The sequence below is a fragment of the Ailuropoda melanoleuca genome, chromosome 1 (genome assembly GCF_002007445.2).
Source record: "Ailuropoda melanoleuca isolate Jingjing chromosome 1, ASM200744v2, whole genome shotgun sequence".
NCBI classification, from domain to species: Eukaryota; Metazoa; Chordata; class Mammalia; order Carnivora; family Ursidae; genus Ailuropoda; species Ailuropoda melanoleuca.
This window is the reverse complement of record NC_048218.1, coordinates 70,495,385-70,507,645: the sequence shown is the minus strand read 5'-3', so window position 1 is coordinate 70,507,645 and position 12,261 is coordinate 70,495,385. Positions and strand designations below refer to the sequence as shown.

Sequence of the window (12,261 nt, the reverse complement as noted above, 5' to 3'; positions counted from 1 at the left end):
TAGACACATACAGACATATATAATATATATAATTTAAAAAATAAAATGAGGCTCATACTGTACAATCTTACGTTTTGCATTCTTTACTTAGCAGCACATTGTAAGCATGTCCCAGGGCATTAAATATTCTTGAGAAATACGATTTTAATGCCCAAATTATTTTCTTATATGGATGTAACATAATTTATCCACTCCCCTAGTCAACATTTTAAGTTGCTCCCAGTTGTTTTCTATTTTTAAAAACTGGTGTGACAATGACTCTCTGCCCACACCTCTTGTTATTTTCTTACAATAAACCTGAGGATTGGAATTACCTTCGTGAGCACTATCAATAGTGTACACGGACCCCCCAATAGGATGCTCAGAGAGCAGCAGGCATTCGGCAACCAGTAGCTATAAATAGGCGATCGAGTACCTAGGAGAACAGACCAGTTCTGTCGGAGCAGTCAGGAGACAGATGTGCTCCATTTGGTCAGGGGATGATATAAGCCGATCGTTCGGGGTAAGGAAGGTAAGACAGGACGGGCTGTTCTTGCTTCCAGGAGCTGATTCTCTAGTGACCCCGACACGACCCTGCAGCCCTCCCTGTTCCCGTTTCAACCATGCTCCACCCCTGCGGCCTGCAGAGACACCCCCCCGCCCCCGCACGATTAGCTCTATCATGTGGCTGGGGGAGGGGCGCGGGGCTCTGAATTCAGAACCTTCCGGCAGCAGTAAACTGTGACCAGAGAAGAAACAATGTAATCACTGTGTTCTCAAAGATTGTTTATTAGCTATTCTCACTCATGGTGAAGAGAAATAAAAAAGTGAATGAAATTGAGATCAAAGGAGATGAAAATCCACCAACAGTGCTTCCCCGAGGAGCCCCCCTGGACTAGACAAAATGGACCGCCAGGGGCCTCCTGTCTGCATCTTACAAGGGAACTCATTCAGAGGAGAACCTAATTTCTTCAAAGGAACAGGGTCTAATATGATGCAGTAAGAAAATCACAGGATGATTTTTTAGACAGAGACTGAATGCTTATCAGTCTACGAGGGACACCCCTTCGGAGCCACACGGTTATGCACAGAAACTGCTGGGCTCCTCTTTGGAAAGCATCTTCCCCATCCAGACGACTCTATCGCCTGTCCCTGGAGGTGGCCGAGCGCTGTTCTTTGATGGCGGATCTGATTTCCGAGCACAGTCTGGTCACCTGAAGCTGGCTGGGATGAAGGAGGGATAATGAGGTTCTGGGATGCGGCTGGGAGCCAGAAGCTGGGGAAGCTACAGTAATGAGCCCGGGTTTCTCATGCGGGCCGCTGCTGGCCCCGCAGACCTGCCCCGAGCCGGTGGTGACCTTCCCACCCAGACACTGGGAGCTCTAGCGATACTGTTTGTTCTTTCTGGCAAAAGAGAAGCTTGTCAATTTAAAATAAATTTATATTTGGTCTAAGAAAAGCCAGTTCTTACAAAGGTTTCCATTCTTTGGGGGCTGAGGGCACAGAGCGCCATTTTCTTTCCTTTCTTCTCTTTAAGCACCTGCTTCCGAGCCCACCGGAAGATGTCCATGTGTCTGCCCTTCACAGTGCCCAGCCCCCGGAGAAGAAAGGCCCCAAGCACCAGCAACGAGCAGGCCAGTCCTCACTGGGTGGCCTCAGGAGGAGGACCTGCCGGGTGGGACAGTTGCAGCCCATCGTCCCAGAGCACATCCCTGCGGAGGTTCAGACACCAGCCTGGGGCTGGCGCCAGGGGTGCCCCTCGGCCTCCCCCGGCCCCGGAGACCTGAGGGCCCGGCAGACGGGGATGGACCTAGACATCCGGGATGGGGGTGTTGCAGTTCCCGTGGTAGATCTTGACGTGGCCCTCGCACCGGAAGTAAGCCTCAAAGACGTCACTGTAGCCGTGGTCCCTCCACCAGGTGCAGAGCTGCCGGTTCCAGGTGCAGTCCAGCACGTGGAAGAGCTCGGGGTGCTCCATGCCGATCATGGTAAAGAAGTCCTGGTCCCCCAGGTGGCCGCGGAAGCGGTACTTGTCGGCTAGCTGCCGCACCTGCCCCGGCTCCAGCAGGCGGCTGTACAGGGCGGACTGGCGCATGGCCTCCAGGTTCAGCAGCATCACCCCGCTGTTGAAGCCAGGGAGCCCCTCGGGGGGAGGGCCCCCAACCCGGGTCTTGGGGTTCTCGTGGCGGAACTGCCAGAACGTGTGCCTGGGAGGGGGAAAGAGAGCAGATTTAACCTGGTTTGTGTGGGTAAAACAGTCTGCCGGCCCTAGTTTCCTGGGTCTTCACAACCAGCCTGGAGAGAGATGCCATTTTCACTGCAGTTTTACAGCTCTGAGGGCTGGGAGGTTCTTAGGTTCAGAATCAGCATCACACCACTAGCAAGTGGCACAGCTAGACTCAGACCCCCTCCTTACAGCAAGCCTCACAGCCTTCCCACCATCCTCTGCTCCTTCAGGGTGACATCATTGTTAACGTTTGTATAGGACTCAGCAAGCAGCAGGCACTGCACAAAGTCAGCCTATTTCCTCCCCACCATCCCCTAAAGACGGATGCTCTCTGGGATAGTCTGCCACTTCCCAGCAGAGGAAAATGATGCACAGAGAGGCTCTGCAGCTTACCCGAAGTCACGTAACTAGTGAGTAAATGGCTGCAGAACCAGGGACGAAACCCAGGCATCTGGCTCCAGAGTCCACTTTTTAAGATGGCAACAATCCAGGCAGAACTTTCTATCCCCTTGTCTTTGTGATCTTGAAAAGGAGAGGATCGAGAAATGGGGGAAGTGCTTCTGAGCAGTGATCTGATACAGAGCTAGAAAGCTAAATGCAGGCTGAAAATAAAATTGGTTTCTGCTTTAGAACAACCTTCATTCATTAAGGCTCCAGTCTAGCACTTCTGAAAGGTCAGACAGGGGCTGGAGGCTTGAAACACAGCTCAGGGTCCACCTACATGAATTAGGGTGAAAAGCAGCTGGGGAACGGCCAAGTAGAATTCTGGCTATTTTAGAGGGAATGTCTCCTCAATTTCAATTTCTCTCAACGCAGATTTAGAAATCTGATCTAGGGGTGTCTGGGTGGCTCAGTCGTTAAGCGTCTGCTTTCGGCTCGGGGTGTGATCCCAGGGTCCTGGGATCGAGCCCCGCATCGTGCTCCCCACTCCGCTGGGAGCCTGCTTCTTTCTCTCCCACTCCCCCTGCTTGTGTTCCCTCTCTCGCTGGCTGTCTCTCTGTCAAATAAATAAATAAAATCTTAAAGGAAAAAAAAAAAGAAATCTGATCTAGGTCTACCGTTCATGGGGTGTTGGAGCCAGAGGGACCCTTCCAGGTCCTCTATCCAAATGCTTCCATTTGGAGAACGGGAGACAGATCCAGAAACCTCCTTGTGGGTGACATGGTTAGAGCACCGGCCACTCTGTTCTCTAACCTCCTTAAGTTCCCATGCAAGTTCCCGTGCACGCTGCAGGGCTGGGCAGCCTCAGGACGCAGAGAGGGGCCTGGGCTCCATGTCCCCAGACATGCAGTCACAGCAGGGGAGCCTGTAACCCGCAGGAAGGAGGGGAGATGGCAGGCCCTTTGTTGTGGGCAAGGGGCAGGAGCGTATCCCACATCCCACTACATCCCACCTTTTTACCGGCTCCACCCCTTCCCTCAAGAGTCCTCAGGATGGGGGATACATCAGGACAAGCCCCCTGCCTGGAAATGCCAGTCCCTGAGCCTCCCAGATGTCGCTCCCTCAGCCAGTCATAGGGCAGGATCTGCGTGGTGAAGTGGCCGGTGCAGGGGAAAGAACACCAGAGACCCGGCCCACGGTGGCCACCGAGATCCATTTCCCAGTTCCCACACACGGCTCTGTGTCTGGGGAACTGGGGAGACCTTCCTTGAGGTCTCACATATCACAAAGGGCACCGAGAGGTTGATCCTGGTGAGGGGAAAAGCATTCCCTTTGGACATTCTTACAAGTAGAATAACAGGTCTATTGTTTAAATTTTGCCATAATTGGATTGTGAATGGAACAGAGCTCTGGCACCTGCTTGGTGATAACAACCTTGGCAAAAATAAGCTTCCAGAGCAAACGAAGATGCTGGAGCCCTTCTAGCCACGAAAGCCTGCGGTGATGGGATCACAGGGGCGCTGGAATGCGGTCTGGCAACTTCGTCCATTTCACCAGACTTCTTCCAGATGGCTACCTTCAGGTCCCGGTTGGAAGCCATTAAAATTCTACCAAATGAATCTGGGCCACCACAGCATGGGAGAGGAGGGGTGCTCTACTGCCGAGGCAAGGATTCAGCCTTCGGGGAGAGAAGAGAAGCATTCACCAGGGAGGGGAGGCCCGGGAAAGGAGACGTCTGTAGTAGACGGGCAGGGCCGGGCCTGCGGAGGTCCTGGACACCGCGAGGCCATCAACCTCCTTCTGTTCTTCCCCCAGGTCTCACCTCTTCCCTTCGCAGAGGGCCAGGGGAGGGCGAACACGGCGCAGGCTGGAGGTCAAGTCTGCCCTCCCGGGTCTGTGAGGCTTCCCGGGGGCCGCCGCCACCTCTGCGTCCTCAGCACCTCGCACAGCCCCCAGACGGCGGGCAGGGCCTTGAGAACATGAAATTACTCGACAAGGAATGCCGGAAAGGTCGTGTGGCTCAGGCTACGTAGCCTCCGGTGTCACAGGACACAAAGCTGCAGATGGAAAGTGAGCGGCTGCACCGAGTGTTCCAGCCCCCAGGGGGACATCTCTCTGGCCCGGTGAGGAGCGGGGGACCATGAGAGGGTGCTCAGAGGTTTTCAAAGGTGCAGCACGGTCTCTACTCTGGAGCAAGCTGGGGAGTGGGGCACCTGCGGTAGCCTCACCGCCGACAGCAGAGAAGCCCCACGGAGCTTCCCTGTCTCTACCAGACTGACCTGGTACCGAACTTGCTGGGCTCAGGAGAGCGAGGCCAGAGGCAGAGAGAAAAACAAACATCCTTCCAGGTGGAGACCAGAACCCAGGTGGCTCTTCAGGAAACTCATGCCTGGCACTGCCACTGCTACTGCTATTGGCACAGAGCGGCATTTTATAACAAAGCCACGGAGAACCAGGTCTGGGACATCAGCACATTACGATTTGTAAGGAGAGGCGAAGGAGGGACAGGAAATTAGAAATGCAAGCTGCCCGGGATGTCTGCTGAAGCAGAAAAGCAGCCTGAGAATGAACCGGTGATTCTCTGAGTACTAAATTATTTCCAGGGTGCCCTTGTTTAAAGCATGCCTACCACTCCAAAGTGAATGCAGACCAAGAGAGCTGCTTGGAGGAGCGGTGGGTTTCCCTGGCCTCCTTGCCGCCTGGTTTGTGTGGAGGAACCACACCGGCCGTGGGATGCAGAGACGGACACAGAGATGTGGAGGGACTGGAGCTCATGAGTGGGGGCCCTGATCCCACGTGAACAGGCCGAACAAGGTGGTCCGGCCAGGTCCTCACTGGCTGCAGCACAGCGAGGGTTGCAGGCTCCTCTTACATTCCCCACCTCGGCTCCTGGGCGGTGCAGGGACGTCCCTGCCCGCATTCTAGCAGGGACAGAATAGAGGTCCCCGGCGCGTCAGGGGCAGGCCCAATGCAAACTCGAGGGCTCTGATGGCTAAACTCCCTTTCATCTTAAGTCTCCGATTTCATGGGCTAAGATTCCTGGGAGCAGCACTTGGATTTCAGTCTTATTTCTGAGGTTGGCAGACATCCCCAAGGCCACGGGTTCTGGGGACCTGGCTGGCAGGTGAGGCAGAAGCTGCTGGTGCTTCACTGGGAGGGGGTCGGACCCAAGAGCCTCTCTGAGGGGAGTCAGAGAGGGCCCCAGACCCTCGCCTTCCTCACAGGGTCTGGGGCTGATGATGAATATTCACAGGGCACTGCCAGTGGTATGTGCTGAGGCTGCAAAAACCTCTGTATGACTGCAGGTATCTGGTTCCGAGTCCTGGAGCTTCCAGAAGTTTCTCCAATTAAGCTCCAAGCCCACAGTCTGCCACGTTGTCCTGACTTATCATCTGGACTTGGGCCTCTGCAGAGGCTTGTCTCCATCCTCCACTGTCACCTGGAGACACACATTAGAGGGGACAAGATTTCTTCCTCTTCAGAAATAACTTCAAATGAGAAACAAGCCCTCATGCAGACGGTCCATTGTAAATACTGAGTCTTTCCAGAAATCAACCAGGCTTGTTGGGAAAATACAAATTGAGAACTTTTAAGTATATTCTTCCAGGTATAGGCAATGAATTCCCCAAATTTGTTCTATTGAGTGTGATCTAACTAATACTCATAAAAAATACTATTAAAAATGAGTACACTTTTTCATGAAAAAGACCCATCTTTATGGAAAAATGTATTTGAAATCATTTTGAAAAGCGAAGTCATTTCCTCCAAGTCTTTCCCTTATGATCATTGCCAAGGTCACTCCAACAAGTCTCTCAACTAGAGAGCCTGGCCAGAGAACCCAGGAAAGAACGCATGTTGTCATGAATATGAATAACCCTTTCTCCTCCCATCACCCCATGCTTCCCTATCTTTCCATGATTTTTCTCTTGGGTTGGTCTTTCTCAGCTCCTAAGGCTCAGCGTTTTCCACTTTCACTTCTGAGAGGGTTGAGAAGCAAGGATGGAAACACACAATGAGCCTGGGCAGTCTGCATCAGGCTCCCTAAGAAGGTTCTGGAAGCCCGTGCTGACTCAGGCTGAGTTCAAGCTATTGGTTCTCAGGCAAAGAGGGCTCCATTTTCTGAGGTTCCTAAGGACAGTGTCATGTGTGGCACTTCCCCCCGTGGCTCACCCCTTGAGCGTTCATCAGAGTCAAGAACAAAGTCACTAATGAACAAGCAAGGCTGGGCCTTTTCCCGGAGAAAGCATGCTGTCTGGATGCTGTCTAATCAGTGAAGGCTGGAATCAGGAAACAGTGCTCCCTTTATGCCCATGCTTGTGTCCCAGGACCAATTAGCTCTTGTTTAACTTGGAAGGGACCCTGTTTTCCAGTCCTTTGCAAGGAAAGGCCAGGAGTGAAGAGCAATGCTCTGTGGCCCAGTGTTCCGTCCACCCCAGGTCCTGTGAGGTGACCAGGGGACAGTTCTGGGTGATGTGGGGCTGATTTCAGAGCAAGGACAGTGTCTCTAGGTCCTGCCTTGAGCTGAAGTTCTGGGAGATGGGCCCAAACTCTCCAATTCTTTAGGGGAACCCCTGCCCGGTGGTATCAAACTGGGGACGACATAGCCTGCCGGGACCAGGAGGGCCACTGTGAGGCTGTAGACGGCCATTTCCCTAGGGCACCCCTCACTGCCAGGACTCACAGCTGGCCCTCATCAGGATCTCTGCTAGCAAGTCAGGCCTCTAGCTCTGCTGGACAGAAATGTTCCCAAACTCACACAGGCTAGTAGTGGCAGGACCAGGACGAGAGGGTTCCCTCCTGGAATCACAGGCTACCAGAACCGAAAGGCACATGAAGATTCTTAGTTCACCTTACTATTTTACACACGAGGACACTGAGGATCAGAAATTGCCCTGCCTGCAGTCACGCCACTGAAAAGGCAGCCCCCCAAACCCAGACCGATGAGTTTGCTTTTCCACAAACATTCCTGCTTGGAAAAGCACTTAACAAGCCCTGTGGCAGGTGAGCCCGGGCCACTTAGTGTCAAGCTTTTGGGAGGTACAGAGTTCATGCTCTCCCATCTGGCAGGGACTAGCTCCTCCGGGCCCAACACGCCTGCACCTGGAATGGGAGCAGGGCCCCCAAATGGCTGACAGGGCCTGCTGGGGGGGAAGGCGTGTGCTTGCCCTTGTTTGCAGGACCTCAAAAGAAACATGTGCTTGCTTTCAAATACCAGCCCTGCAACCACAATATGCCCAGAACTGAGGGAGGACAACAGGTCCGGGGTTGAGGCAGGGGGCACGTGGGCGGAGCTGGGGGTGTTGGAACCAGGTGGCCTGGCAGGAGAGCAGGGGACTTACGGGGGTACTGAGACCCAAAAGAGACTCCACAGGGATGAGGGGGTGGGGGACGCACACTGCAGGGATTTCCTCAAGGCCCCCCTCCAGAAGGAACCAGAAGCACGGGGGCCCCCTGTTCACCCCTCCCTGCACCAGAGGCTGCCAAGCTTCCTACTTCGCAAACTGGCATCTCTGCAGTGCCTGCCCCAGTCTGAGAGAATGAGGGTTCATGGAAGATGAGCTGAGGAAGGTCTGGGGGCAAAGGGGGAGGGGAGAAAGGGGTTAACATCTGCTGAGTCTGTGTTTTCTCAATGCCATGTTGGAGCCTTTAGCCGGGGGAGGGGTGGGGAGTTACAACAGGGCACTGGGGTAGCTATTATTACATGAGCCAAGTTTTCTAGAGAGCTGACCTGGACACTGGGCTCTTCGTTCTTACCTACAAGGCCACCGAGCTCTCTACATCTGTCTGCTGGGGCTGCCGTAACAAAGCATCACAGACTGGGGGGCTTAAACAACATAAATTTATCCTCCCCCATTCTGGAGGCTGCAAGTCTGAGATCAAGGTGTTGGCAGGGTTGGGTCCTTCTGAGGGCTGAGGAAGAACCTGTTCCTGGTCTCTCTCCAACCCCTGGTGGTTTGTTGGCAATCTCTGGCTTCCTTTTAGAAGCATCACCCCAATATCTGCCTTCCCCTTCACACAGCACTTTCCCTGTTTGTGTGTCTGTGTCCACATCCCCCCACCTTTTTTTTAAAAAAAGATTTTACTTATTTATTTGAGAGAGCATGAGAGAGAGAGCAAGAGAGATCATGAGAAGGGGGGATGGGGAGAGGGAGAAGCAGACTCCCCACTGGGCAGGGAGCCCAGCGTGAGGCTCAATCCCAGGACCCTAGGATCATGACTTGAGCGGAAGGCAGACGCTTAACCGACTGAGCCACCCAGGTGCCCTTAAATCTCCCCTTTTTAAGATACTAGTCATATTGGCCTCGGGGGCCTATCTACTCCAGTGTGACCTCCTCTTAATTCATTACATCTGTGACAACCCTATTTCCAAATAAGGTCACAGTCCGAGGCACTGGGAATTAGAACTTCAGCATATGAACTGGGGGGAGGGGCAATTCGCCCCTAACACTCTCCAACAATGACGATGAAGGAAAATAGTGCACAGCTTATCTTCACCTGTGTTCTCACTGTCCAGGCTAGCGGAGTCTAGGGCAGCCCTCAGCAAATTCCCTGACCCCCACCACGCCCGGGGACTGAGGCAGACGGTCATGACAGGCTGGGTCACATCTATCCAGAAGGGTCACAGAAGGAGGGCAGGTGTCTGTAGCGGGACACACAGGCTACAGAGAAAAGCAGAGGGATTCAGGAATGTGAGTGTGTGTGTGGTGGGGGGGGGGGTCGGTCAGAGGTTACGCAACACCGGTCAGCCAGCGGAGAGATGCCCCCAAATCCACACCGTGGTATCTCCTAGTTCTTAGTGAGATACGCGGGAGCACCAGACAGCATGTGGAAGTGAGAGAATAATCCATCAGCGGTCACCCAAATATTGACTAGAGCACCTACCTATCAGATACAATGGCAAATAGAACATTCCTGCCCTCAAGAAACTGGTGGTCTAGCAAGGAGGGGAGACCCTGACATGAACACACGAAGAGTATGCGTCGTGAGATGAATGAAGGGGTCTGCATCTGGACTCAGGAGGCCAGGGGTAAGGCAAGCTGTACAAGCCCCTGGGCCTCTCAGGCCTTGGTTTGCTCAGCACTAACGTGGGGATGGGCGTGAGACACCCACAGGACTATGACGGGACCCTAGGAGCACATGCGTGCACAAACCCCGCCAAGCGCCATGCCCGTGAGGGGTGGCCCTGACTGGCACAGAAGGGCAGACCCCCACTGTGCCCAGGCTCCTCTCATGCTGTGGTAGTACCTCAGAGAGCAGCCCTCACCCACCTAGCCAACCAGAAACCATCTGGAGGCTTCTGTTTCAACATGGCTTCCTGCTTCATGAAGTCTGGAGTAAAGGTGACCAGCGCTGTCTGGCTCATTCCCAAAGATGCACCAGCTATGACCGACCCTCTCTGTAAAACATGGCACAGCAGTGGAATCAGGGCGGGTGGACTTCCCTGCCAGGAAGGCCTCTGACCTGCCACAAGATGGCGGGGCAAATTCTGAGCCTCGCAGCCCTCCAAATGCCCACAGACCTTTCCCTTGTAGACCTCTGGAAGGGGAGATGCTCAGTGTGAGGCCTCTCATGGCATGGTACAGCCAGGACCCTGAGGCTTCCCATTCCCCCGTGCCCACAGGAGGGCAGACCTCTTCTCACGTCTCCTGGCCCGCCCACCATTGCCCACGCCCAGCCTGCCGGGACATCTCGGCCACACCGGCTCCCTCCCACACCGGCTGCCCAAGAGCTGTGAACACAGGTGGGTGAGCTGGCAAACTTGCGGTCAATCTGACAAACAGCTCCAGAACGTGCTGTGCCTGAACCGGGCTAGGCCCTGGAGGGCTGCATGGGGAGGGCCTGGCGGGGGACAAGGGACAAATGATGGAGAAAGAGGCACTGGAGTCTTCAAGCAGGCAGATGGAGCTCTGAGGGGCTTCATGCCTGGGTTGCGACCGGGAGAGTGGACACTAACAGCCAGGGCAAGACTGGGAGGATAAAAAGGGGAGGGACTTGTTCAGTCTTGAACAGATGCCAGCAAGTATAGTAATGTGAGAGAGCCCTGCAGGGGTCTGGGGACAGGAAGCAGGCACAGGCACAAAACAAGCATGACAGAACTCTGGGGAGTTCCAACATTTAGAGGATGGAAGAAGAGAAGCCAGGAAATGCACACTCAGTAATGTCAATGGCAGTAATGATGGTCTCATCATGGCCTCATGGTTCTTCAAACCCCACCGGAGCTACCCGCTTAGCTCTCCCTCCATGAACCTTGCCATCAGAAGGTGCTCTGCTCCAGCGACGGGGAACTGGGATAGGTCCCCTCGAACTGCATCATCCTACACATCCCCCCACAGAACCAGCTTGCTGGCTCCTTGGGACCCCCTGGGGTCCACGTCTCCCTATTCTCTAGATAGTCTCCCCTGGGTCCTCCTGGCTCCCCACCCACTCTAAACTGCCCCCATCACCTCACTGCGTCTGAGAACATGACAGTACTGAAAGCTGCAGAGGATGGGAACTTGGAAATGCTAGAGGAGACAACAGACCTCTGCCATCGGTGAGTGACAGAGACTGAGGAGCTGGGCACTTGGCACAGGGGAAGACGTGGACAGAAGGGATATCTACATGCCCAGGGAAAGGCATATGTATGCCAGACTAAAGAGGCTAGAAATTTAGGGTGAATGGCAGGGTGGGTACTTTGAAGAATGATAATCATGATGATGGCTAATGCATAGTGAGTATTGACTATGTGTCAAACCCTGTTTTAAGTTCTCATTTAATGTTTGTAACAAACAAATGAGGTACATAGTATTCTCTCCACGTTACAGATGAGCAAAGTATGGTAGGGAGATACAAACCATTTGCCCAAGGTCACAGGAGCCAGGCAGAAGAGTTTACCAAGAAGAGGGAAATCTCAGGATACATCTGAGACTAGAAAAAGGACATAAATGAGAAGATTAAGGTTCAGAAGTGGGAATCAGGGATACTGAGAAAGGTCATTTAGGGTGAACTCTAAATCTTGGGAAGGTTAAGAGGTAAAGTCATTTATGGGACAGAGTAACTTGGGTTCCAATAAGGGTTTGAGAAAGAGAAATGGTTTACAAGGCAGTAGTGAATCAATAAAAGATAGATTAAGGACTTGCCTGAGTATGGAAGGTCTGAGTGCAGTCAGGAACCCTGGCATTGATAACCAGAATGTGTTATTCATCTTTAGGACTGGAGGGCCTAGTATGGGCATTTGGTTCACAGCAGGCCTTGAGAACTCTTTAAATTTCAAAAGGATGAATGGATGGATTAAAGAATGAATGAACAAAGGAAAAAGATACTGTAAAATCAGATGGTAGAATTTAAAAGAGGAGAATGGTGAATGAAGGTGGTAGAACAATAGTTTAGAAAGGCAGCTGGGGGAGACTGTGCCCTGGGCCCTGTGAATTAGAGCCCCAGGGGTTTTTACTGAGGGTAGCCAGGTCTCCGTTGGGGAGGAAAAACTTTCTGCTGTCATTCAAAGGTTCTTCCACCCAGCCTAAGAATTAAAGTGACATGAAACAGATTAACAGGAGAAAATAAAAATGAATTTTGTACAAACAGGAACCCTACATACATGAGAGGTTCAAAGACAGAAAAGTATTTATGGAGACCAACGAGAATGAATACACAACGGTCTAAAACCTATGGGATACTGCAAAGGCAGTCCTAAA

The 12,261-nt window shown here is 53.0% G+C and overlaps 1 protein-coding gene across 1 annotated transcript in view; it reads right to left on the bottom strand.

The window, feature by feature from the left end:
* Positions 1 to 744: 744 nt before the first annotated feature.
* Positions 745 to 12,261, bottom strand: part of XXYLT1 (xyloside xylosyltransferase 1) — a 161,441-nt gene continuing 149,924 nt past the window's right edge. The window contains 1 exon segment of the mRNA XM_019801983.2: positions 745 to 2,186. Coding sequence (XP_019657542.2) covers positions 1,790 to 2,186 — 397 coding nt within the window. The 3' untranslated portion in view covers positions 745 to 1,789.